At 38.9% G+C, this 27,936-nt stretch overlaps 2 protein-coding genes across 4 annotated transcripts in view; one reads left to right on the forward strand and one right to left on the reverse strand.

The window, feature by feature from the left end:
• Positions 1-2,924: 2,924 nt before the first annotated feature.
• Positions 2,925-18,377, forward strand: LOC6039962 (NACHT and WD repeat domain-containing protein 2). Its single transcript, XM_038255758.1, has 17 exons — positions 2,925-3,165; positions 7,252-7,340; positions 8,475-8,665; positions 8,722-8,851; positions 8,914-9,058; positions 9,119-9,786; positions 9,849-10,049; positions 10,119-10,964; positions 11,277-11,669; positions 11,753-11,937; positions 12,013-12,242; positions 12,895-13,082; positions 13,147-13,469; positions 13,531-13,628; positions 16,831-18,035; positions 18,094-18,149; positions 18,208-18,377. The coding sequence occupies exons 1-17, from the start codon at positions 3,063-3,065 to the stop codon at positions 18,284-18,286; spliced, it is 5,130 nt and encodes a 1,709-aa protein (XP_038111686.1). The 5' UTR covers positions 2,925-3,062; the 3' UTR covers positions 18,287-18,377.
• Positions 18,378-19,965: 1,588 nt separating this feature from the next.
• LOC6039961 (protein mini spindles) overlaps positions 19,966-27,936 on the reverse strand; it is a 32,461-nt gene continuing 24,490 nt past the window's right edge. For all 3 annotated transcript variants that reach the window (XM_038256438.1, XM_038256437.1, XM_038256436.1), the window contains 4 exons: positions 27,182-27,637; positions 26,997-27,126; positions 26,860-26,933; positions 19,966-21,690 (listed from right to left, as the gene is read on the reverse strand). In XM_038256438.1, the coding sequence (XP_038112366.1) occupies positions 21,415-21,690; positions 26,860-26,933; positions 26,997-27,126; positions 27,182-27,637 (936 nt within the window). In that variant the 3' untranslated portion in view covers positions 19,966-21,414. The remainder of the gene's footprint in view (positions 21,691-26,859; positions 26,934-26,996; positions 27,127-27,181; positions 27,638-27,936) is intronic.

The following is a 27,936-nucleotide window of genomic DNA, read 5'->3' on the forward strand; positions in this document are numbered from 1 at the left end:
CCAATCTGCCTGAAATTTTCAGGGGTTGTTTGTACATATAAAACTAGCATATGGCCAAAATATGAGCACTCTAGGTCAACGGGAAGTGGGGCAAATCGGGACACAAAGTTTGAAGGTTCAAAAACGTCAAAAATCGTAAAAAGGCTGTAACTTGGGCAAAATTCAATTTATTTTCAAAATTCAAAATGTATCTGAAAGGGCTTAAAAAATGCAACAAAATGCAGGATAGAGCACCCCGATTGGTTAAATCTAAAGGGAGTTATTGACATTTTAGTGAAAAAATAGCACAATTTTCAAACTCAAATAAAAAAGTGTTCCATCCAGATATCAACTCGGTTTGACCTGCAGCTTGTAGGGGACATCTGGGACTACCATCTGAAACTGAGAACGCTTTGGGTAAGGCAGTTAAACATATTAAATAGATACTTTTACTTTTAGTGAATTTTTTGGATGTAAATTTTTGCTCGGGGGACCCCTTAGATCCTATTTTCTGATGATAATTTTATCATATTCGTGTTCCTGAGACAATTTCACAATAGAAACATGCATAAAAATGTTTATTTTCATCCATTTTAACCCTTTAAAAAATGAAAGTTAAAAAAAATTGAGATGCTGCTTTTTTTCTGGTGTCATCTAGTATCCTTGGAAACGAACTTGAATTTCAATAAATGTGAATCGAAGATTTTTTTTAACTTTCATTTTTTAAAGGGTTAAAATGGATGAAAACAAACATTTTTATGCATGTTTCTATTGTGAAATTGTCTCAGGAACACGAATATGATAAAATTATCATCAGAAAATGGGATCTAAGGGGTCCCCGAGCAAAAATTTACAACCAAAAAATTCACTAAAAGTAAAAAGTGTCTGCCTTATAAACTTCAGTCTCAGATGGTAGTCCCAGATGTCTCCTACAAGCTGCAGGTCAAACCGAGTTGATATCTGGATGGAACACTTTTTTATTTGAAGAAAATTATGCTATTTTTTCACTAAAATGTCAATAACTCCCTTTAGACCAATTGGGGTGCTCTATCCTGCATTTTGTTGCATTTTTAAGCCCTTTCAGATGCATTTTGAATTTTTAAATTAAATTGAATTTTGCCCAAGTTATAGCCTACGATTTTTGACGTTTTTGAACCTTCAAACTTTGTGTCCCGATTTGCCCTTCCGTTGACCTGACTCATATTTTGGCCAGATGCTAGTTTTATATGTACAAACAACCCCTGAAAATTTCAGGCAGATTGGTGAGGTCGATGCGAGATGGGTATGCTTTGCTCGTGGACTCGCTCTTAAGTGTAAAAAGAGGTTTGCAATTGCCTCAACAATCAAGCCTTCGGACACCTAGTTTCGAGTAGGAATCTCGCAATCAAGAACGCCAAGGCAATGCTGTAGAGCGAATAATTTTTTTTTGGAAATTGAGTTTTTGTGAAAAAAAAGTTGATTAAAAAATCTGTAATTTTTTTCCATGTGCCTATTTTTTCTCAATAGTTCTCAACAATACCTACAACTTTGCCCAATACACTAAATTGATCAAAAAATTCACTCAAAAGTTACAGCTGTTCGAATATTTACGTACCATTTTTGTATGGACAGCAGCCAAAATTGTATGAAGACTTGTATGGGTGAACAAATGACACAAAACAGCATCTTTGGTCATACGGAAGGCCCCCACAAAGTTTGAGACAGATAAAATCCATTCAGGTTTTGGTAGAGAATCGCTCATAGGGCTTTACGCAGTCACAACGTTTTAGCAGAGTTCTTACAGAGCTGGATATTCTTACAGTATTATAGCAAAAATGTACCACTGTTCTGGCAGGATTCTGGCATTCTGCTAAAATATTTCGTGACTGTGTGTTTTTTGTTTGTTTTAATAAAACATTGTTCTTCCGTTTCTTATGTCCAAAAAAGCAGCAGTTTACATAATTTTAAACACATCAAATTCAAAAAAGAAACAGCCAACAATAAAGAGGAAAATTGAAAGCTAAACATTACGAAGAGCTTCTAAATAGAAATTCCGGAAAATACTTGTTTTGGAAAATACTACGTCATTTGTGGATTGGACATTCAATAAGTTACTTCCGCATGCTCAATTAAACGAAATTATTCGACAGAACGCAAAAAAACTGCCTGACAGAGAAATGGAAAACCACTTCAATTATACAATTTGAAGCACCATATTGAAAGCGGCGGTTCACCTCTCCAGGAAGGGACTACATCGACACGCCAAACTATCAAAACAACAACTGTTGCGCCTAATCGAAAGGTGAAGGTACCCACCCAAATAAACGAACGACCCATTCCAGGACATCATGACGGCCTATTGGCACGGAGGAGTCATTCACTGGGGACAATATCCTCTGGGTGTTCCGGATTGAACAATTGGCCCACATTGCGGCAAAACATGTCGACCCAACCCCCTGCTCTGCAAGGAAAGAATCGGCACATGACTGCTCACCGAGTCATGCGAGCTTTTGGTGCTGCTCCGTTAGAACCAGAGAAGCTTCAGCCAACAACCGGCCACAGGGTAACGAGTCGCCAAACCCAACAACCGGCCGGCATTTTTGCATTTTTCCGTCCTTGGTGAAAAGCCAAACAGGTTCACCACGATCATGCAACAACAATCATCATTGTTTCGGTTTTCGATTCGAAATACACTCCGGCATCATGCAACATCGTCCTGCTCTGGTAGGGCGTCCTGATTTATCAGGATTCAATCTAAAGTCTCTGTTTTCCAGAAATGTAATTGTAAGCGTGCGAAAAATCAAAAGGTTTAATACAATCTCAAGTGTAAATATAGCCTATAGCCAACTGTTGGTTACCCTACTGGCACCTCGTGCATTCCCAAACACGGCATAATAGGCATTTAAAGGAAGTTATTGATCAAACAAACTTCGCTCAGGTCTTCGACTGAGTTAGTTAGCATAACAAGACAAGATTTCGTTCAGTCCTGAGAAAGTGTTTAAACCGTGCACATCGTGATTAGTTATTCCCAAAAACTCCAAGCAGGAAGCCCCAAAGTCTCTGGCAAAAGAGGTTCCTCCCAGGGGAACCGCTCATCTGCCAAGATGGACGATCGTACAATCGACACGATTTTTGCGGGTTCGCTCGAGAATTTACCTCCTGTGAGCTCCAAAATTGTGCGAATTTTCACCAGTTCAACGTTCACGGGTGAGTTACGTAACCGAGACATGGTCACGGCCAAGGTTTTCTCCGGTGAAAAACGCGCAAAAGGAAGAACTTTGAAAGTTTTCAGCGCGTCAAAAACGATTAATGTGTCATAATACGTTCGGATAGAAAACTAATCGATATGTTCAATATAACGTGGAACATAATCAGGGAATACATTGTGCTTCAAGACATGTCATGTGGTATAGGGTCGGCAGAAACACCTCCTTTTTGATTGTTTAACAGTTATATTTTCAAAATCATATGCATAACATATCATTTATTCTACAACCCAAAACATTAATTTGATAACATTTGTTCAAAAACTGGGTTGTTTAAGATAATTTGATATAAAAGGTTTTTAGATCGGGTGCCACGATATCCACGTTTTTTTTTTTTTTTAAGAATGACGATGTGCCCAAAACTTCAGTGAAAATCTGTTCAGACAGATCGTTTATTTGAAACTGCTTTTTATAGTACAATATTCGTTAAGTTCGCTTTTGTTTACTCTTTTTAAAAGACATTTGTGGAGAAAAGTATGAATCTGAAATCATATTCAGGTTGAAGATTGTATCAAATTAATTTAATGACTGTAGAATGTAATGTATAGGTTTTTTGCATTCAATGAGTTAACATGGAAACCTTTTCAAAAATTTGGTAAAAGGTATTATTTTACAACTAAACGTTATCATGTTTGTAAAAAAGAAATGAATGATCGCCAAAATTTCACTTTGAGTATTCAAAAAACGAAACTTTGAAAAATTTGAAAAAAAAGTTATCTTATTGTGCGTTAGGGTGTAAGCCAAAATGGCAACATTGGGATAGATTCTATTTTATTAAGTATCAAGCAAGCAACAGTATTAAATCATGAAATCAGTTGATTTGGGGTAGTTGAACTTAACGATTCTGAGCAGACAAAAACAAAAAAAAAAATGTGTATAAACATAGGGGGTTGCATGCTTTACGAGTTATCTGAATTTAACGAAAAAGGTTTATGGAAAAGGTGAAATTTTGACCACTACACAGAAAAAAAATTGAATGTTTGAAGATTGAAAATTTGGTAGGTTGAATATAACCTCTTTTTTGAGTTATATTACATGAAAAATGTATAAAAATGTGATCCTGATGAAAATTCACCAAAATTTGATGCAAAAATTTACCAGTTACTGATGCAATATTACACTTTTTTTTACACAAAATCTGTCTTCATTTCCTAATGAATATTTCCATCATTTGTTTTCTGTTTATTTTGAAATGTTGTAACCCCTAAAACTCAACCGTGTACCTTTGAATGTTTTTTTAAGGTTAGCAAATTTTGCATAATAATGACCCTTTGGACTTTTGCTGTGGCTTGTGCACTGCTTGAATGTGGAGACTTTTCTAAAATAAAGAAACAAACCGGATAGATACTCATTCTAGCAATACACAGAGAAACAAAGACGTTCAAAGTGTCATTCTTATGCAAAATTTGTTGAACTCTCCGAAAAAAAATACTTTCAAAAGAACACGTTTGGGTTTTGTGGGTTAAAACTTCGAAAAACTGGTCAAAATCAATACTTTTTCAAAAAAAACTTTTTCTTAAGATTCTGATAACTCATGAAAAATGTATGCAAACCCCTTATGTTGTCACATTTTTTTCGTTTTTCTCTGTTCTACAACTTTGTAGAAGAGCAGTTCTCTAGGATTTCGGTCATTCGATTTTTTTTGTATTTTTTAATCCGACTGAAACTTTTTTGGTGCCTTCGGTATGCCCAAAGAAGCCATTTTGCATCATTAGTTTGTCCATATAATTTTCCATACAAATTCGGCAGCTGTCCATACAAAAATGATGTATGAAAATTCAAAAATCTGTATCTTTTGAAGGAATTTTTGATCGATTTGGTGTCTTCGGCAAAGTTGTAGGTATGGATACGGACTACACTGGAAAAAAATAATACGGTAAAAAATTTGGTGATTTTTTATTTAACTTTTATCACTAAAACTTGATTTACAAAAAAACACTATTTTTAATTTTTTTATTTTTGATATGTTTTAGAAGGCATAAAATGCCAACTTTTCAGAAATTTCAGGTTGTGCAAAAATCACTGACCGAGTTATGAATTTTTAATCAATACTGATTTTTCAAAATCGAAATTTTGGTCGTAAAAATTTTCAACTTCATTTTTCGATGTAAATCAAATTTGCAATCAAAAGTACTTTACTGAAATTTTGATAAAGTGCATTTTCAAGTTATAGCCATATTTAAGTGACTTTTTGAAAATAGTCGCAGTTTTCATTTTTAAATTAGTGCACATGTTTGCCCAGTTTTGAAAAAATATTTTTGAAAAGCTGAAAATTTCTATATTTTGCTTATTTGGACTTTGTTGATACGACCTTTAGTTGCTGAGATATTGCAATGCAAAGGTTTAAAAACAGGAAAATTGATGTTTTCTAAGTTTCACCCAAACAACCCACCATTTTCTATCGTCAATATCTCAGCAACTAATGGTCCGATTTTCAATGTTAATATATGAAACATTTGTGAAATTTTCCGATCTCTTCGAAAAAATATTTTTGGAATTTTCAAATCAAGACTAACATTTCACAAAGGCCAAACATTCAATATTACGCCCTTTTAAAATGTTTGTCTTGATTTGAAAATTCCAAAAATATTTTTTCGAAAAGATCGGAAAATTTCACAATTGTTTTATATATTAACATTGAAAATCGGACCATTAGTTGCTGAGATATTGACGATAGAAAATGGTGGGTTGTTTGGTGAAACTTAGAAAACATCAATTTTCCTGTTTTTAAACCTTTGCATTGCAATATCTCAGCAACTAAAGGTCGTATCAACATAGTCCGAATAAGCAAAATAGAATTTTCTCAGCTTTTCAAAAATATTTTTCAAAACTGGGCAAACATGTGCACTAATTTAAAAATGAAAACTGCGACTATTTTCAAAAAGTCACTTAAATATGGCTATAACTTGAAAACGGTGCACTTTATCAAAATTTTAGTAAAGTACTTTTGATTGCAAATTTGATTTTACATCGAAAAATGAAGTTGAAAAATTTACGACCAAAATTTCGATTTTTGAAAAATCAGTATTGATTAAAAATTCATAACTCGGTCAGTGATTTTGCACAACCTGGAAATTTCTGAAAAGTTGGCATTTTATGTCTTCTAAAACATATCAAATAAAAAAATAAAAATAGTGTTTTTGTAAATCAAGTTTTAGTGATAAAAGTTAAATAAAAAATCACCAAATTTTACCGTGTATTATTTTCCAGTGTAGTCCGTATCCATACCTACAACTTTGCCGAAGACACCAAATCGATCAAAATTCCTTCAAGATACAGATTTTGAATTTTCATACATCATTTTGTATGGACAGCTGCCGAATTTGTATGGAAAATTATATGGACAAACTAATGATGCAAAATGGCTTCTTTGGGCATACCGAAGGCACCAAAAAAGTTTCAGCCGGATTAAAAAATACAAAAATTAAAATTGAAGAAAAAAGACCGATTTCGTAGAGAATTGCTCAGAACATATCACTCTACACTCCAAAAAGTAACCCAGCTCTAAAAAGTTTTTTTGATAATTATAAAATTATTGTTTTTGTTCTAAATGAAAAAAAAATAACTCTGTGGGTTATTACATCTAGATGTATGTAATAACCCAGAGAGTAACATTAAATTTCCCATAAAATGACTTGTCTCTTTGTTTTTAACAGTTCAGTGATGCGAAATGTCAGCGATTTTAAAACTATTTTTTTATCTTTTTTATGAATCTTCAAAGTTTTGAGCTACAAATTACTGAAAACTCGTCTTAGTAAGAATCCAGAAAATTAAAGTGTCGTACCACCCATCACCACGAGATATCGAAAAATGGACCATAGATTCGTGATCAGGGACCAAAATTATCCTTCAAAGCAAAGTTTCACGGAAATCGAATAGAGATCGGGGCAACTTTTTAAAATTTCGTGTGTTTTTACATTAAGATTGTTGCAGGATCGGGTCCGTAATTTAGACGCTTCTGGGATAAGAAGACAATAACTTCCTTGATTGCTGTTCCCTAATCAGTTGTTTGATTTTTCAATTCCAGATACCACGATGGAAAGAAACAACTTGATGGCAAAATGTTACCCTCGGATTAAAGATTACTGTCGTGAAAAGCACGGTTTGGAATTTCAGGTGGGACACATGTACTGAAGATATTTTTTGTCATCTAGCATGGATTCAATATACTAAATACTTCTTGGAGCCTCACATGAGCATCAGCTTTTAATATTTCAATATAGAAACAGTCTTCATTTAGAAATAAAACAAGTTATAATTCAAGACTAGGTTGCATGCAGACAACACGCTTTTAAACCGTTTCCGTTTCACCATTGCATATGATACACAACCCTTTTCAACCCCCTCCAATGCACATTTCATCAAAACAAATAAACTTTCGGTATGGCCCACTGAACCCTTTCATATTGATTTTCCGTTTGAACCACCTGCCAAATTTGTCCAAACTGTCGGAAAGATTGACGCCAAAGTTTTTTTTTTTCGATTTTATGTTTATTGTTTCACCTGCACGCACGAACTTCGCTCCTTTCCCTTTCTATATTTACCATGTGAGACATTAAGCGCTGAGGAGATAATAAAATAAAACTCTATTCAGGAGGTGAGACCGCAAAATGCTGCATTTTTTCTAGCTCCCCCTGTTAACATCAGACTGGCATGCAAAACAGGCTGTTTAACTCCGCACCCTTCTCACCCCTCACACGTGACTATCCCGTTCGTTGGGTGGTAAAAATAGCGCCAGACGACTGAGACAATTGTGCGGACCACTTATTTCCGTCCAAGCTACTTTGATATTTGTCGCAACAACAACGACAACGTTGCCAATGGCAACGCAATAAAGATTGCAGTAGAATACTTGTGAATCATAAGTTATGATGCATGATGTAGCTTTGGGTCTTATTATGGATTGTTATGAGATGTTTCTCACAAGTAGACCCTTTTGGGTTCCTCCTCAATGACGCTATGAAATGACGCAAAAAATGAACTTTTTAATTTGATCTTCTATCAACATAACTTTACTACTAATACCTTTAGATACGATTGTCAAATCTTCAAAATTCAGGTCTCATTGGATAAATCTATCGATTTCTTACCCAACAATTGTTCACATGGATGTCTTTTGATAACATTTGCGAACATTTGCACTTTGAATACTAGGGTGGTTCACAATCAGAGTGTTTTTAAAATTAAATTAAAACAATGGATTCCAATGATCAATCATTCAATGCTACAAACTAACCTCTCCCTGTCCAGGTCGTCGACATGCGGTGGGGTGTCCGAGACGAAGCTACGGACGATCACATGACGACGGAACTGTGCATGCGTGAAATCAAAAATTGTCAACGCCTCAGCATGGGCCCCAACTTTGTGGTATTTCTTGGTCAGAAATATGGCTACCGTCCGATTCCGACGTACATCCTCTCCTCAGAACTGCAACTGATTCGGTTGGTATTTGTTTTGAGTAAACTGTGAAGAGTTTCAACCTGATCTGTACTTTCAGTGATGATCTTGCCGCCATGGGTATTGACGTTACTTTGCTGGACATGTGGTACAAAAAGGATAGCAACGCTGTCCCACCGATCTCAATATTGCAGCCGATTTCATCGATTCTTACTAATTTCAACAATAAGGTAATCAAACAAATAGTATTACTTTGTAATACAAATAACGAAATGTAACTTAACATATTTAGCGCGTACCAAAACTTCAAGCAGAAGATCAAGCTGTTTGGTGGGATACCTTGACCAAAATGCAGAAGCTGTTCCGTAAAGGTGCTGCCTCCTGCCATGCCCAGGGGAAACTGGACAAAGATCAAATGCACAACTACTTCATGTCTGGTAAGATTGAAGTGTAACTAACTTTAAACCATACCATAAATTTCCCTTCAAACATTTCAGTAACTGAACGAGAGGTCATAAACGGTGTTCTCAACGTAAAAAATACAAAGAATCACTGTATTGCGTACCTACGCTACATAAATAACATAAATTTGCAAAACCTAAAGAAGGCTTCACTATACGTAGATATTCTGAACCGTAGTTTAGACACGGAAGCTTGTAAACTTCTGGCTGATCTGCGCGACGTGCGCGTGCCGAATCGGATCGAAGTCTCCAATTTACAAAAATATACTATAGAATGGATCGGTCGCGAAGGCCTGGACGTGGAAACACATGAAGAATATCTGAACCACTTTATTACGCACTTTTACAAGAACATTGTGAAGCTGGTCGATCGAGCCATGCGCAAAGAAGATTCCAGTGCCCAGGGGCAGATAGTAACGGAGATATTGCAGCACCTGCACGCTTGTAACAACTCGGTCAAGGTATTTTATGGGCGTGAAGAGCAACTGGAACGCATAGAGAATTACATGCTCGGGCTGAGCGATAAGCCGTTGGTTCTGTACGGCGAGGGCGGATGTGGCAAGACTTCACTGTTGGCCAAGAGTGCCGCCCTAACATCGACAGATTGGTTCGCCAAGGTTCGACCGATCAGCATCATTCGCTTCCTGGGAACCACTCCGGACTCGAGCACACTGACTCCCACGTTGATCTCGATCTGTCAGCAGGCTCGTAAAATAAACTTTCCTAGTTTTGATCAGGGCTACTACACGATTCGCTTTGCTTTCAGATCTCGTACAATTTTATGCTACCATTTGACCAAATTCCGGACGATCTTGTTCCGTTGACGGCACATTTCAAGCAACTGCTCACTTACGCAAGTAAGCAGCAGCCTTTACTACTGTTTCTGGATTCAGTTGATCAGCTGACCGGAGCTCAAGATTCTGGAAAAGTGTCGTGGCTACCAACCAGGCTACCACCGTTCTGCAAGGTTCTAGATTGTTTCGTCTTTATCTTTGCTATTCCAAATGAGAATGAACTGATTTAACCTTCCTTCCAGATCATCGTGTCATGCGCCGCTGAAGAATCCAACCCGGTCGTATCCCAGGAGTATCATCTGCTGCGCCGTATGATTGACGTGGAAGGTAACTTCATCGAGGTTACCGCGTTAGGCGAAGATCTAGCGATGAACGTGATTAAGATGTGGATGGCGACCGCCTGTCGCGATCTTTCCAACTACCAGTGGCGATTGGTAGCGAATGCAATTGGCAAATGTTCTCTGCCGATTTTTGTAAAGTTGGTATTTGCGGAAATTTGCCGTTGGAGAAGCTACACTCGACCGCAGGACACACACCTGGCTTCAACGGTCATGGACAGTATTATGATGTTGTTTGAACGAATCGAGAAGCAGCACGGTCGCATCCTGGTGTTCCACGCGTTGGCCTACATAACTGCGGCCAAGTCGGGTCTGTCGGAGAGCGAGTTGGAAGATTTGATTTCCCTTGATGATCGCGTGCTGGACGACGTCTACCAGTACCATTTGCCTCCGGTGCGGCGAATTCCACCTCTGCTGTGGACCCGTATCCGGAATGATCTTCCGAACTATTTGAGTGAACGAGAAGCCGACGGAGTCAACGTTATGAACTGGTACCACAGACAGTTCCGGGATACGGCCAAGGAGCGCTACTTCAAGAACATGAATATGGCCATTTACTTCCACTCGATGATTGCCGATTACTATCTCGGCATCTGGGGCGGCAAACCGAAGCCGTTCAAGTACACCGAAATTCAGCGGCACCGGTTCGGGTTGACGGATAAGGAAGGTATCGCCGACAGAAAGGTTCCAATTCAGCCGTTAGTATTTATCAATAAAGAAGGAAAAGTTACGCGGTACAATTTGAGAAAGGTTAGTGTGGACATTTCGTTAGGGCTGCCGAGTCGGATACTTCTTGCGAACCCGAAGTCGTAGCCGGTGTCGCAAATTATTAAATGCCGGAGTAGAGTCAACATCTGTGTATGTGATTTGCTGTGGGATTCGAAATTTATTTAACCAGATCTCCAACAGCTGGAATCTAAGTTGAAATCAAAGTCGCTAAATCTTGAAAAGCTTACCCGACTCCGCAGTCCAGATTTTTTTTATTGCTGAGAATAAATGATGATTGAATGATTGATTTGAGGCTGAGCTGAATACGGTCTATAACTAGCTTACCCCTTTCAGTTTGGCGAGCTTCCGTTCCATCTGGTTCGCTCGCGACGCTTCACAGATCTCTTCCGAAACGTGCTCTTCAACTACGACTGGCTTCACGCCAAACTATCCAGCTGTCCACTGCAGGCTGTGCTGGCAGATTTCGAGGACGCTTCGATAAATATCGATGACAAAGACGCCAGACGGGAGCTGATGTTGGTCGCTGACGCCCTTAGACTGGGCGGGGCCATTCTGGGTGTTTACCCAAATATGCTGGCTGCGCAGTTGGTAGGTCGTTTACTGCCGGAAATCGGCGGTAATCCCAACATAAAAATGCTCCTGGAAGCTTGCGACAAATCGGGACCGAAAGATTCAGCCCTAATCCCGCTAAACCACTGTCTGCACACCCCGGGCGGTCCACTCAAGGTAATCCGAGCTGTTATCAAAATGTGCTATCTTCTGGCATTCGGATTTCCCCCTTAAACGTTTTTCCCCTCTCCCACCCACAGTACTCCCTCGAAGGACATCAATTTGCTGTTTTTGGCTTCTGTCTCACCAGCGACTACCGCTATATGGTGTCAATTTCGACCCGATTTATCACTTGGGATTTGTCCACCTCCGATTTGACACGTGATGTGAATCCGGGCGTAGAAGGAATCATGCAACAATTGGTCCTTAGTCCAGACAACAAATGGTGACCCTGAGAAGCAACTCACCACCTTTCCTCCCCCACAAACCAAACATTTGAACTTGTTCAATATCGTTACAGGGCAGCCGCGTACACCAACAACAGCCAAAGTGTGCTACTGAACATGCTGTCCAGTGAATTTGCCATCATTGATAACCCCTTTGAAGAGACGGAACCCATCACAGGACTGTTTCTGCTGAACAAAAATCTCTTTTTGCATAACAAGCTGCGCTATGCGTTTTATGATATGCGAGGAGCGCTCATCGAGAAGCATCAGCTGCCGGACATTACCGACGAGTGGGAGCTGTTGTGTAAGTATAGCTCTTGACGCTTAGAAAAGTTGTTGCTTTTATTTTCCACGAAATTCATCTTGTGATTATGCTTTGCTAGAACGTTTTGGAGTTGTACTGTGAAGTCTTCAATTTGTCTTTGCATAATAATTTGTGCGACAGAAAAAACTTTGTACTACAATATAGGGGAGAGTGGGGAGACATGATCCCCTTTTTTGTACCGCACATAATTCTCTTAATTTCTCACAAAACTATGAACTTTTCCCATGAATTGAAAGCTTAATCATTTAACTATGTTTGGCTGATAAGGGTATTTCATCAGAAGAACTCTTCGATTGATTCCAAGCGCTTGAAAAAAATATTTTAAACCGGCTGTTTCAAAATGTTAGGGGTAGTTTGATCCCCTTTTCAACATTTTGAAGAAATCTTAAGCAAATTGTTTCTTTTTCATCCAAACTTTTGATGTTCTATAAGTTACAGCAATTTCACATAAAACCTGTATGTTTATGTTCAAAATATAACAAGTTAAATATAAAAAAAAACTTAAAATAATAATAATTAGACCAAAACTGAGCACTCTCCCCAAAAAACACCAGACATCAAGCATCTCCATAAAAGAAACGGAGTCGTTTTTTTTAAATAAATTAACTCCCATATTGTATTTTGTTTCTAGTCATGGAATTTACGTCGTTTACCAACTTCTTTGCCGTCCTGTGGTCGGGACAAATCAACGAAACGCGACTCTTACTCTTCACCAGCAGAGAAGGCCTGACGATTCCAACTGTTAACATGCACAGCGTAATAACCATGAAAAAGGATCGTTCGCGAATGTACTGTTGCCACCAGGAAGATCTTTATCAGGTTTGCTAGACAAGTGTGTTGGGAAAATCGAATTTCACCAAATTTCTTCTCCCTTCGCAAACAGGTCAGCGAGTTTGAGTACCACGAAACCGTCGAGAACGACGTGGTGGTCGGGGCGGAGTGGCGCCACGTGCGCGATTTACCACGCTATGAGAATGATGTCAAGGAGACGGCCCTTCAGCTCAAGATGGATCAAAACGATCGCTTCCTGCTGGCCAGCACGGCCAACGGGTTTGTCGTTTGGGACTTTGACCCGGAAGATCCCATCTCTGAGGAGGCCATATATCTTGCATTACCGCATAGTGTGCGCAACATATCGACCAAACTGACCCAATCCAACTCGGTGATGATCAGCTCCAAGGTGGATTATGCTGTGGCTGGGGTTAGGTAACGTCCCACTTTCTTGTTTTGACGTAGGAAAAATTGCATTGAAAGTTTTATGTTTCAGGAAAAATCTCTATGTTTGGAGTGTAAAGACCAAACAACTCATGAAGGTACTCGATGCTCACTTTGGAAGAATAATGCAACTTGAGGCATTAACTATAGGTAGGTACAAGAGTTAAAAACGAAAATCATTGAATTTTCTTCACTCCTAATGTAAACATTCCCCTATGTAAGCAGGATACACATTTTGTTTACAAACTCACATTATTTTCTTAATAGGGGAAGGTGGGGCAAGACGACCATATGGGGCAAGAGGAACAATCGCTCCTACGGCCGTAATTTGTACAATTTTGATTATTTCCAGTATGAGGAATTGTTGCTAGCAATGCAATTAGCTGATTCTACTACCACATAACCGCCAAAATGACGTAAACGCCACGGGGCATAAGATTTAATGAAGTTTTTTTCGAAACACCCAACCGGCGGTCGCATGATTTTGATGCATGGCAGCATGAAAGTATATCAGAATCTGCATGAAAACTGTCCTCATGCATTTTTTGCGAAATAGGGGTATGACATTTTTGCCCGTTACCGACAATTATCGACATTATCGAAGGCAGATTGATTGTATTGCAGAAAAAAAACCTTAACAGAACGAGGATTGAACCATCAACTTCTAGGTTGCTGATCCGACACGCTACCACCGCGACATGGACGCTTGATGAATGGTGAGGGACAGAGCGCGAACATAATGTTCTCTCTCTAGATTGTTGCTCGGGGACGCGCCAGCATTCTAGGGTACGTTATCCATTAGTGGACCCCTTTCCTATAGTGGACCCTCTGAAGTGTTTTTGATGAAAAAATCAATAAAATCACAATTTCAAGCGTGTTTTTGTCTACAAATCTTTTATTTGGCATGTTCTGCATAATTTAAAACAATGTTGGCTGACATTGACGTGTCCTTTCAGCCAAAATAAGTGTTTTGAGTTCGACATCTGAAATCAGCCATGGCCACTAGCATTTTCACAACAAAACTGGATTTATATTTAATGATTGAATTAACTATCCAATCATTTTTTGACTGATTATTCAACTTCAGCAGGTCGAAATAATGTAAGTTTAAGAAACTTTTCTAAAATAAAGCGAAGAACTGCTCATTTTCGAGCAAAAATTAGGGGGGTCCAATATAGGACAACGAAAATCTAAACTTTTCCAAAAGTGGACCCCTGTTAATTTAACTTACAAAAATAAAGAAAACTGTGTATTTAAGCAAAAGTTTGTCTTAAATATACAATAAATGCTTGTTGTAAGCAACCTAAACGCATATTTTTTTCAATTATGAGTATAAATATAGATGTTTTTATGTTAAAAGTACCAAATATGCTGAAGCCGAAAGAATTTATAATTAATCAAAACTTTAGTTAATGGTACTTAACTGAAGCATCATAGTTGCAGTTTGAAATGATATTTTATAATAATAAATCAATTACAAAACATTTTTTTAAATAAACATGCGTGGTTTTATCAGCAACTGTAAAAAAATCTATTGTTTAGTTCTGGTCAACCATTTATGTATTTTATATGAAAAAATGTGCATCAAAATTACTTTTTTTAAATTGTTTTATGTTTACAGTGGTTTTTGAAACGTTTTCTCTGATCTTTTTCGGAAATAAATGTGTTTAAATGTCTGTTTGGTTTTTTTGTTGTTTAATGCCAAATTTGTTATCAAAACATATTTGTTCATGATGAAAAGTGAGCAAAATCCATCTTTTATTCATTATGTCTATCATTAGACCTACACAATGTATCAAAACATCAAATATCGATTAAATTAGGTATAAAAATAACAGTTTTCCTATAGTGGACCCGGGTCCATAATCGGATTATGGACCCGGGTCCACTATAGGAAAAGGTCCATAACAGGCAAAAAAACTTTTTTTTCAAATGGCTATTTTTCTGCTCAAAAACAAAAAACTGATGAAACAAATACTCAAAATTGTTCAAAACACTCCAGATTCCATTATTTTGTTCAAAGGGTTATGAAAAAGTGCTTAAAATATTGAAAATTTGTGAAAAATATGCTTCGGCTCTACTAGGGGGTCCACTAATGGTTAAAATACCCTATGTGTTGGTGAGAACTGCAGATCGCTGACGTGTTTACACGCGGGCAAAAATGATCTATGGGCTTGCTGCAAAAAATGTAATAAAATATAACATTTTCTGCAGCAAATTCACTGTTGCAGATTTTGAGATATATTTTTCGTTTGGGTGAACCTTTGTTTCCTTATAATATTTGGAAAGTACAAAATAAGGCTTCGGGTTCGTTTTAAGGCTCATTTTATCAAAATGCTATTTTTCCTAGATCAGTAGTGTCCCTACAAATGACATGCACCTATTACAAAGTATGATTTAACTTTTGGTTATTTTTGTTGAGAGCTTTTAAAAAATCTTGTTCAGGTGGGGCAAGTGTACCATATGGTATTTAGTATGGAAAAAATTACGAATTGCTGCAACAACATATGTTATTGGGAAATAAATACATGAAAGTACTTAAAAACTGATAAACAATCGTTTAAAAAAATTGTACATACAAAGTATAGTGATATTATGAAAATTTACTATTTATCATCGAAGTAGTAATTTTTTTCGTAAAAACGATAAAATTTTTAGTAAAATATTATTATTTAATCTAAAAATGGAAGAAACCATTCAAATACATTCTGATCTGATGTATCTAAGTGATAACAGTTCAATTGTTAGCAAATTACCATATTTTTTCATGCATTGTTCCTCTTGCCCCAACGGGTTGCTCGTCTTGCCCCACTAGTTGAGTAGAACGTACGGAAAATCAAAAATTTTAAAATCAATTTTTACATTAAAAAACAGGATTTTTAAAAAACTTGTTTAAACAAAGTCTTAGTCAAGACCTAGAATAAGATGATTATAATAAAATCCGACAGATTTTTTTAACTTTTTAATGGGTTATAACGAGCATTTCCTTAGCTTGTTACACTTGCCCCACTTTCCCCTATAATAAATCAATAAATTACCTACAACCTGAGGAACCATGCGTCTCTTCCAAACTTACACCAAAAATACACCAATGCTTAGGAAGAGGGGAGGATTTCAACAGTTTGTGACAGTGCCTGCCCATGTTAAAGGTGGAGGGGGTGGGGAGCTCATCTTCATAATCACTTGGAAGAAAATTGCATTGATTTTCATAAATCACCCAGATCCCAGATATAAGTACCAAGCGTTCGCATGATTTCTCAAGAGCAATATGTTTTGAAGGAAACGCATGGTTGTTCACAAAAGTTCAACGATATGATGATCAACCAACCTTATTATTTTCCTTCTCCGTTAGGTACATGGAACAGCGTGATCACGTCGAGCATTGATCGCTCCGTGAAAATTTGGAACATAAACAACATTTTTGAACAGGTTCACGTAATTGATCGGCACGAACTTCAAATTGATAGTATCAGTCTCTCGGAGAACGGCGAGCTGGCGGTAACCGTCACCAGAGGATGCGTAGGCGTCTGGGAGATACGAACGGGTCGGCTGCTCTCGAAGCTAGCCGACAGTCCCCTCGGGGCCATTGTAACCCATGCCATTGTAACTCCCGACGGAAGATACATAGTTTCGTCGGAGACGGGCAAAATTCTAATCTGGAACCGGGTAACCGAGCAGGTGCTTTCGCGTGATTCGCAACCGGGCTGCATGCAGATCAACTTTTTGGAAAACGGAGAGAAATTTCTGGCCGTTTCCTGTCCCAATGCTTCGGCTTCTATGGCGGCCCCCGGTGACGAGCAGAAGCTGCTGGCACACGCCATAGTACGAGGCATTCCGGATGGACAGACGGTTTTTAATTTCGACTACCCCGTACGGTTGGTGCCGGGACTTCCGTTCCGGTGCGCTGTGGTCACGGTCGACGGTCAGCATATTGTATGTGCTTCGATTGACAAAAATAACAAAGATTCGATTTGGGTTTACAACGCGAACAATGGAATGCACGAGCACAAGATTTCCCTCAAAGGGTGCAATATAAAGGAAATGGTTTCCTTGCTTCCACTGCAGAACAAGCCATCCCAAGTAGCGGTCATCACCAACGAGAAGGGAAGCATTATGGACATTAAGATCAGGAAGCACGTCCGATCCATCCCAAAGTGGGGCGGAACCAGCACCAAGGACGGCAAGTTTGGACTTTACGCTCCCTCTCGGGGTGGCTTGGAACTTCTCGAGCTCAAGAAGGGATCTACGGTCAAAACCTTCATTCCGAAGGTGGCCGAAGGGGTCTTCACGGTGATCTGCATGTTCACCGAAAACGACGAGTACGTGCTGTACTATCACAGCGGCAGGAAGACTCTGAGGGTTTTTCGAACCAGTGACACTGAAATGATTGCCAACTACAGAATGCAGGCGGAGCTAACTTCAATAAAGAGCACGACCGACGGAAAGAGTCTGGTTCTCGGCACGGTTGACGGTTGCATCTCTGTGTTGGCTATCGCTGATCCGCAAAAATCCGAGATGCAGGAATTCCTCAAGCAACTACCGTCGCGGGACGCAAACGTAAAATCAAGCCAACTTTTAGTAACATACACATTAAATAATTCTCCCTCATTTTCAGTGGAAGAAAAAACTCGCGAAACAGAAGGCATCTGCCAGATTCAAAGCTGCGATGAGGTTATTTATACTATTTTAATGTGTTGATAGTATGTTAACCTATCTGTCTGCTCCCTAGGTTGGCATCGATCTCAACGCGATTTGGAACTCCGGTAGATGAAGATGATGACGACGATGACAAAGATAATGAAGCATAAATGCTCCTAGTCGTTACTTCTGCACCAATACTGTGTATGTTGAATGTTGTTTTGCATTAAACTATTTAAATAAATCTGTAACTCCAATGTAGCGATTGTGCTAAGGTTTTTATTCCGAAATATTACGAATTAGCAAAAAGATTATTCAAAACCACTCTACAACTCACAGGTCTCGGCGGTCTCTATCGAGAAATTAAAAGTGCAACATGGAGTTAAACTCTCTATGAAGCTTCTGTAAAGTTTACCATGACAGCTGCGAAAGTTGCACTCCATTGTTACCGGCTCACATCTCTCTTTTTAATTTCACGATACATGGTAAAATTTATACTCGAAGCACTCAAACCTCTTTTTAAACCTAGTTCATTCAGGAACTGGTTAGTCACGTTAATATAATAAACAACACCATTCAGGAACTTATTTCGGTGAACTTACTGAGCCCAAATCCCAACTAATGTTACCTACCCCCAAAGATATTCATATTGATAATAATTAGATAAGTGGCCATATGCCTCAAAAGTCGTATTAATTTAAATTAAAATGTCTTTTTACAAGTTCAATCCCAATTAAAGCGGAGAGCCAGCTCCTGTTACGTCCAACCAAGCTCATAGAGTTATCTACGTGCGCATGTATTGCGTGTACGTGTACACGAAAAAAAGTGTGGTTAAATTTTGTCCGACCAGTCATTTTTGTCATTTTTTTTCCATCGTAGTTTTTTTTTTTTTTTTTTTTGAGAGGGTGATCCAGCCGCACATCGTTGATGTCGAAACCTCTAAACTGGGCCCTCGTCCTGTCACGTCCGTCAATAGTATTGTCGTACATTACAACTAGAATCAGATCTGCCAATGAATTAGTATCCCGACCCGCAGGAAGCAGCCAAGGTGGCCCCCGAGACGGTGGAACAACGGAGAAGGTACCGGGGAGGTACTCTACAGTTCGGCTGAGCTGTGGGGGATTTTCTCCGAGTACATCGGCAGGTTCAAGACCTGCAAGACCCGCTTGGACCAAGTAACCCTCGTCAGTTACATGATCTCCAAGTATGGAATTTAAGTTTTTTTTTTTTTTGTTATTATATATTGTTTTACTGATCCTCGGTCCCAACCTGGTCACAGCACCTAAAAGGACCTATTATTACAAACTTCGTTTACCTTCTCCTAGTGAAAAATTGTCAGAAGAATCGGAAAATGCATTCCGTTTTCCGATTTGAAATAATTTTCAATGGAAAAATCTTGAAAATTTGAGAATAGGAAAATAATGCTATTCATCAAGGTTTTCTTAATTATAGTTAACTAACTTTTTAAACCTTTCAAAATTTTATGAAAACTTCTTCTAGAAGTACATTGAACCTTTCTCTACCCCGGTCCCGGCTTCTCGACTAAAGCACCTCTCAAAACCCGATTTTTTTTAAACTTTTCTTAAAGACATATGGAAGAGAGGGAAAAAGAAAACATTTCTTACTCCCGAGGGAATTTCACAGACCAAAGCAAAACTTCAACTTTGTGATATTAGTATAGCTTTTATTACATTTTCGTTACTAAATCAGTTTACATATTCAACATGAATGTTTTGCAATAATAAATATATATGTTCATATATTTGATTCTGAGTCTGTTTTAATTTGTTGTTCAAGGGGGGATTTCACAAACCATTAACAAGTCAGAAACAGTAAATTAAAGACGGTGTTTTTTTTTTTCTACAAAAAGAAAGGTTCTCAAGCAAACAAAGATAAAACAAGAAAAAGGCAATTTGAATGATGACCTCCCCCTCGAACTATGACGCCTATGAGAAGATGGAGGAAAAAGTCAAACGCGATTGAGTATAAATTCTTTTCGATCACACACACCTAACTGGGCATGGACGCCGCCACTAGTGTACACATACTTTTGAGTCATTTTCCTTTTCCCAACTTTGACTATTGTAGTATTTGCAGAGTGTGTGAGTTTGCTTCTTGTTTTTTTTTTTGTTTGTCAGTGTTATTATTTAAATATTTAGCAGTTACTATTTTTGAAGCATGTGCCTTTGTGTGATTCGCTTTTTTCAACTACAAACGGAAAACTCAACGTACTCAAAGAGAAATAGTAAGGTATAAATTCGTGATATGATTGATTAACGAAAGCTTGGAACGATTAGCAAAACAAAGTAAAACGTGTCAACAGTAAAGTTGTAAAAACTTGCGCCTTATTATCGGTTGTTTACGAACGGACGAAAACGATAGGTTCTGTGTTTTTTAAGAGATTCGAATAATACTAAATGGATGTGTTTTGTGTGTTTTCTCTCTGCCGTAATCAATAAACGTAACTATTCGAAATGGTATGCTTTTGCATCAGTCTAAATGTGATCAAATTTGAACAGTAACTGCTGCAGCTCAGCGCGTGCGCGCTCATTATTTCAGCCAGGAACGTAACTTAACATCAGTGCTTATCGATTAAAAATTTACCTCTTTTTCTCCGATTTCAAAACAGTCAAATTGGTAAGAGAAACAATCACAAAACTTGGCATGCCAGCTTCTGGGTAGCGTGTTGTAGTTGTTGTCGTGTAACGTGTCTTTAGAATTAGGATTTATTACGGTGATTCATTGCTATATGTGGTATAGTTACTGATTAGCTGTATGTGTTCTGGTGTTTATTAATTGGTTACTAAAAAGAAACATAAATAAGTTCAAGTGCAAGCAAGTAACAGATTGGAATATCGGTTCGTGTTTTCTTTTTTGTTTTGTTGCTTCTAAGGCCATCTCTTGTAGATCATCATCATCTTAATCAGCCTATTTTTAATAGTCTTGGTACAATAAAACAATACTGTCAAAGCATAAAACAGACAGTCTCTACACTAAAACAAGCGCGTGGGAACAATAGTAACAATCGTCCCAAACTGCAAACTGTTGGTTGGTTGGTTGATTAAGTGCGTTTTGCGTGTCGTGACCTACTTACAAAATCTAGAACAGAAAAAAAAAGTTCAAGTTCAACCGCGACTTACACTGGATGTTGTTCTTTTTTTTAGGACCAGCAAGAAATTGATTTAAAGCAAGTTGATCATCTTGTTCAACCTGGTTCACTCTCCGCTTCCTGTAGTTTCTTTTTCTAGTACCTCGCACAATTTCACTCACACACAAACCGTCCAGCAGTGAAGCCCGCTCACTTTTGCTGCTTAATCTGTTCGAGTTTTTGTGCCAACAGCTCTCTTCGGTGCATCGAGATGCTGCCGGAGTTACCACCGCCGACGCCGCCGACCCCTCCCCCGCCCATGGGAACCGTCAGGCCCGAGCCGAGACCACCGCCGACCTCCTTCCGCAGCAGGTTCACCTTCGGCTGCTGCAGCTGGTTCACGTTAAGGTTTTCGTCCGTGATTTTGTTGTCCGAGTACTGACCGTTGACCGTGGCGCTGTTCGGCTGACCTGGGTTGGTTTTAGTCTGGAAGGAATCGGTTATTATTGGTTACGCATCTTTTATGGTTGGAAATGGAAACTTCGATTGTTTTAAAACTGATGATTGCAAGACAAATTAACTGGTATATATGTAATTAACAACAAATTTTGCCTTCCGCACTGAGGAAAGGCAATTAAAATCACTCCAAGAATGAATTAGACCAAATAGACCCATCTTCATTTATACATCGCCTGTTATGTGCTATCTTGTGACAACGACCATTTAGTACTTTTCGAGAAAATCGATTATTGAAGTTTGATGGTAAATATTTACTAATAAATATGAACGATATTTATCAATAATTCCGTACGATAGAGTCAAACTTTTTCAAGCAATGGTTTCGTATACTATCGCTAAACAAACGCTCCAAGTTTCAACTAATTTGGTCACACCAGTCGAGAATAAGTAAATAATGTAAACAAAAATCAGAAAAAACACATTTACTCAGAATTTGCTTCTAAATGAAGCATTAGACTATGATACAAACTAGCACTTTTTCATGTTTGACAGTTCGCCAAACTAGCTAACAAAGCGAAATTCATGCAGGCTCCTGCAAAGAAATGCCGGCATACTGTCAAATTGTCAAAAAGTGCGAGTTTGTTTGTCATAGTCTAATACCTCCTTGAGTCGATTTGTATACGTATACTGCCCATGTTCACATAAATATCCCATTAGAAAAACAGCAAGCTGAGAAAAACGCATTTGAAGTTTGTCCCACACATAAGGCTACGTGTAAAGTTTTCGCAAAAAAAAACAGGATTTCCTCCTGATTTCTAGAACCAAGTACTGGATGTTGTAGGCTCTTTTGAAAGATCACACGATTTTGAACCAAACTACATCAATAACTCTAAAATGATGAAGATGCATATGGCACAATTATGCGATCAGGGGCAGTATAGATGGGTCTAGAAAGTAGCTTCCACCCAGTTAACTCAATCCGAATTCTGAAACGGAATCTAATTGCGTTTGAAACGGAATTTGTATACGATTCTAATTAGATTCCGTTTCAGAATTCGGATTGATTTGACTGGGCACTTGCCAGATTGCCAGATAAATCGCGGAACGTTTTTGAACTGTCATAGCGGAACCATTTTCCGGTTCGTCAGAAGTAGCGAGTATTGTATTGAGCATGAGCATGAGCATGAGCATGAGAGATCACCCATGGTTGTCCTTCTCCGTTGCTGAACAGGACCGTAATATCCTATTGATACAACTGACCATACGCTTAAACGATCTAATGGTGTTTCCCTTATCAACAGCATGTATGAATGCGTTGAAAAGATTAAACATCAAGATCATTAAAACTAGATCTGAAGCTAATAGGTAACAGTCATTAGCCACCAACGGCGCCCGCCATGTCAGTTTGTAGATCTCGAGGGAACGGGACGGGAATGTTAGTTAGCACAGGCTGCTACAAAGGGTGGGTTCTATACGATATCCACACCCCCACGTGTGCCGGAAAACTACTGCTACTTGGGATTTTGTTAGTGGGAAAGGGTAATGGCCAGGATTCATCATAAAGGATGATGATGCGACCCAATAATCAATAAATTTTGTTTAATGATGTGATGTATTATGCATTCTCAAGGCAAACAGTCGAAGGATGCGGATGAGATTATTCCCGATTATTTGGTGTTGAGTTTAGCATAAATGAATCAATCTTAGACAGCCGGCTGTGGAAAGATAAAACCAAATAAAATGCGAAAACGCGAAACCGCTCGGACCGAAAAACACACACAATCGGGGGGAAAAAAGACGGAAACGGCAACGAAAATCCGGCTTGTTTACCGCGACGCGAACCGTTCAAATTCTCCAAAGCAACTGTCAAACATCCCGAAATCACCCGGGTCGAAATACACACACAATCGGGGGGAAACAAAGACGGAAACTGCAACGAAAATCCGGCTTGTTTACCGCGACGCGAACCGTTCAAATTCTTCAATGCAACTGTCAAACATCCCGAAATCACCCGGGTCGAAATACACACACAATCGGGGGGGGGAACAAAGACGGAAACGGCAACGAAAATCCGGCTTGTTTACCGCGACGCGAACCGTTCGAATTCTTCAATGCAACTCGTCAGAAGTAGCGAGTATTGTATTCGATAAATAATGTAATTATTGTACACTAGTTGTTCGGTAACTGGGCGTTTTATAACTAAGCTGCTTTTTAACTGGGCGCTCGATAAGGCAGCGTTCTTTTATTACGTTACGCAGTTAGGGGGAAGGGGAGGGGCGTCAAAACACCAAAACAAACCGAAATAACCAAGGGGTAAATTGGGGATTGCCTCAAAAGGCCGAAACTCAAAAGGCTGAATTTTGTCTTTTGCTCAGAAGGCAAAACGTCTTAAAAGGCCAAATGTTTCGAAATGCAGAATGATTGTGGAATTCAGAATTTTGTTCATATTTTCACGATTTTCATTGATTATGATGTTCAAAGATATAGTAAACTAACATACTTTGTTCTTTTTTTTTTGTAATTTTAAGCGAAATAAGTACATAATGAGTACAACCTGTTTATTTTTACCGATCATATTGTTACCAAGCATACAAGTGAGTAGAGTAGAATGAATTAAAGCATTTCAAAAGTGTTTAAATCTTGTTGTTTATTGAATTATGGTGACGATAATCGAAATTTGATCATTCGCCATAAAATACTAAAATGAATTCAAATTATTGAAATTGATTTTTTTGCGGCAAGTAAATAGAAAATTTAAAATAAAAATTGCCAGCAGCAATGCAAGAAAGATATGCCTTCTTTATTTCGAAACCAATTTTTGTTACATAACTATGCTGCCGTTCTAAGCATAATTGTCCCATGTCATTTTTTGACGATATTGACCTGCCTTTTGACATTTTTAAGTTTAGTTTGTCGTATACTTTTCGAAAAACCTATAAAATCTATTAGTTTGTTCGGAAGCTCATCAAAAACAACACCAAGTCTGTTTGTCCCGTCGTTACACTTCTACGCATAATTGTCCCACCAAGTATTTTCTTTCACGGAATCATCAGTTATACGAAGCATTAAGTCTTGTTTACATACTGTATAGCAATAGCATCATAATTAAGAGTGATAAACTACTAACTGGGGCGATTGGGGACACATAGGACGAATAAGAACTCACGGGGCAATTATGCGTAGAACATACAGAAATCGATCAAAAAATTTCAATCGCGTTTTTCTCAGTTGCACTTTTTTGAACATGGGACAATTATGCGTAGAACGGCAGTATGGTTTATAAAAATAATAATAGCAAAACAATAGAAAAATAGCAAAAGATTTGCCTTATGAGAATTCTACCTTTCGAGCAATTCGGAATTGAATTTCGGCCTTCCGGGATTCGGCCTTCTAAATCTTGTTGTAAAAATCATGTTCAAAAAATAAAACTTTTTTCAAACGTTTACAAAAATATGAAAAGTAAGCATTGTAAAGAATTTTGAGTAAATTTTATTTTCATATTTCATCAGGAAAATAATATGCATCGGTGGTCCTCTCGTTATTTTTCGTTCAGCCCAGTTAGTGAGCAGCATTCGGTGATTGGGCTACGTTCTCAGTCCAGTAACCGAACAAGTACTGTATAAAGAAAATGTGATTTGTTAATTTTCTTTTTCTTTTAATATTTTCATAAAACTTTGTAACTGACGAACCTTTTGTAATTATTCACCGAATACAGTAAGATTTTAGCTTCTTGCTGTAGCTCGATAATAGGGGGATGGCGTCGCTATTTTTAGACCACGTTTTCCACTTTTTCTCCATCGAAACCGACTACTTTATCGACTTCATTTTGCTGGGCGATATAGGGCGCCGTCTATTTTTAGACGATGACTCAGCACTTTTCCACTCTTGCACTTAGAAAAACCAGATGGCAGCACGATGTAACGCCACGTCTCTATTACGCAAGGCTCCCTTTATTTAGTTTTCCAGACGATGTACTTTGTCATGAAAATTTGTACTGCACTTCCGGGAGGTGGGTCTCGTGGCGCAGGGGTAGCGGCTTCGGCTGCCGATCCCGATGATGCTATGAGACGCGGGTTCGATTCCCGCCTTATCCACTGAGCTTCTATCGGATGGTGAAGTAAAACGTCGGTCCCGGTTTCTCCTGTCTCGTCAGAGGCGCTGGAGCAGAAATCCCACGTTAGAGGAAGGCCATGCCCCGGGGGGCGTAGTGCCAATAGTTTCGTTTCGTTTCCGGGAGCTGTCGCCTACATTTTGTTGCAAACCGACTTTGCAAAACATCTCCCACTTCCGACGCAATTCTTTGTCTCCCGAAACTTGAAAATAATACGCACAACATATTTAATTCAAACAAATTATTCAAGTCAACCTTCTAATTTATAGATGTTACCAAAGTGGGATGTGGGATGGTTCGAAAATCACGTAACGCATTCTCTTTTTATATCCCACCAGATTTTGACAGAATTTCCATTTTCTGCCAATTTCGAACATCTTTTTGCTTAAAATGAACGAGTTTAGTTGAAATTCGATAAATTTACTGATTTTTTTTTCTAATGAAAATGTAAATTCAATCTATTCAATCTTCAATCTAAGGAAGTTTATTTTTCGGGTGATTTTATAGCCTTTCCTGAGTGAAAAAGGTAAAGGTATAATTTCATCAGAGCAGGCCCTTGGTTGCAGAACTCGAATCAGATATTAAAATGAGAAAATAGAAAAATACAATTAAAAATTGTTTCCTCAATTAGCTATTAGATTATGGCAAACAAACTCGCAAACAAACAAACTTTGTGACAGCCTGCTTTGTTTGTTTGCAGAAAAGTCACCCTGCATTTATTTGGCTTTGCTTGCGAGTTTGGCAAACTGTCAAACACAAACAAGTGCGAATTTGTTTGATTGCCATAGTCTTACAGCTCCTTGAGAAATTTTGGACAATTGTAACATCTGATAACCAAGTCTGGAATTTTAATACTGCTGTCGGTAATGCTGTCAATATTTTATCCACGACCAGAATGCGCAACCTTTGTTGACCGCATTTCTTGAGAACTCCGCAGTCTACTTTATTGAACAAAATTTGGTTAAACTCAAAAACAACAAATAAAAATGAAACTTCGCAATCTTCAATTCTTCAAATCTTCCCGTCTTCTTTCTTCACATGCCAAGCCTCTCCAAGAACTTGCCTGGCAGCGAGGCAACACTTACCATGAGTGAGTTTAGCCGCTCCATCCAGTAGTCCGGATTGATGGTGGAAGCAGCAACGCGATTTCCCGCCATGGCTGTCGAAGAGCAATAAGCATGATAAGAACAACATATATCAACTTCCAGGTGAGCCAAATTACCTTTGTTATTTCCATCGCCGAGTCCTTGATTCTTGGCGTCCAGCTCCGCCAGCCCATCGATGATGTACTTTTGGAAGCTTACGCTCGCTCCCTTCAGGAAGGGCAGAATGTCCACGTCGGCGTTCCTTGACTGAATGAGGACAACATTAAAAATAACGCTTCAACTACCTCCCAAAAGGACAAACCTTAAACTCGTGCAGCTTGGCCAGCCCCTCCTGGCTGGTGTCCGTGTTGGAAATCAGCTTGAAAATGTTCGACACCTCCTCGTGGGTTTCGTGCACCGGCCGGCTGCCGTGGCGATGCTGGGTGTTGTTGTTTTCACTGTTGGAGTTGGCCACGGCCGCGGCATGCTGGTTGTTCGCGGTTGCCACCGTCGCCGCCGACGACGATTCTTTGTTGAGATTTTTCAGTATTCGCAGGATGTACGTGTTCAGCTCGGAGTGGCTCGGGATCTTGTTCAGGTGCTGCAGAATCGTGTTGCCCTTGATCTTTGTCATGTTGTGGATGATGGTTTTCACGGTGCGGAGGGGGGTGTCCGACGGCCGCTGCTGCCACCATATGCTCGGCAGGGCCAGCATAAACTCGTGCACCTCGAGCAGGACCGCGTCGTAGTCCAAGTCCGGCAGGCGGTCGGGGATAACCTGGAAGGACGAAACAAAACATCGAATTTAGTCCACACCACAGCTGCGAGATCACACAAACAACAAAAAAACAACCATAAATGAGATCTTGTCCCAATTGCTATTACAGATGACGCGAGGAATTGATAAACCGAGCATAGCGTGCAATTCATGATTCCTACTCCACAGTAGATCGTTTGTAGCAACTTCTACCTCTTGCCACATCGCACCGGTCACGGTAATATAGAAAACAGCCGGTCTAATCAATGATTACGATCATCCATGATCAAGGCAAGGATCTAGGTATGATAGCATCAATC

The sequence above is a fragment of the Culex quinquefasciatus genome, chromosome 2, assembly GCF_015732765.1.
Source record: "Culex quinquefasciatus strain JHB chromosome 2, VPISU_Cqui_1.0_pri_paternal, whole genome shotgun sequence".
Lineage (NCBI taxonomy): Eukaryota > Metazoa > Arthropoda > Insecta > Diptera > Culicidae > Culex > Culex quinquefasciatus.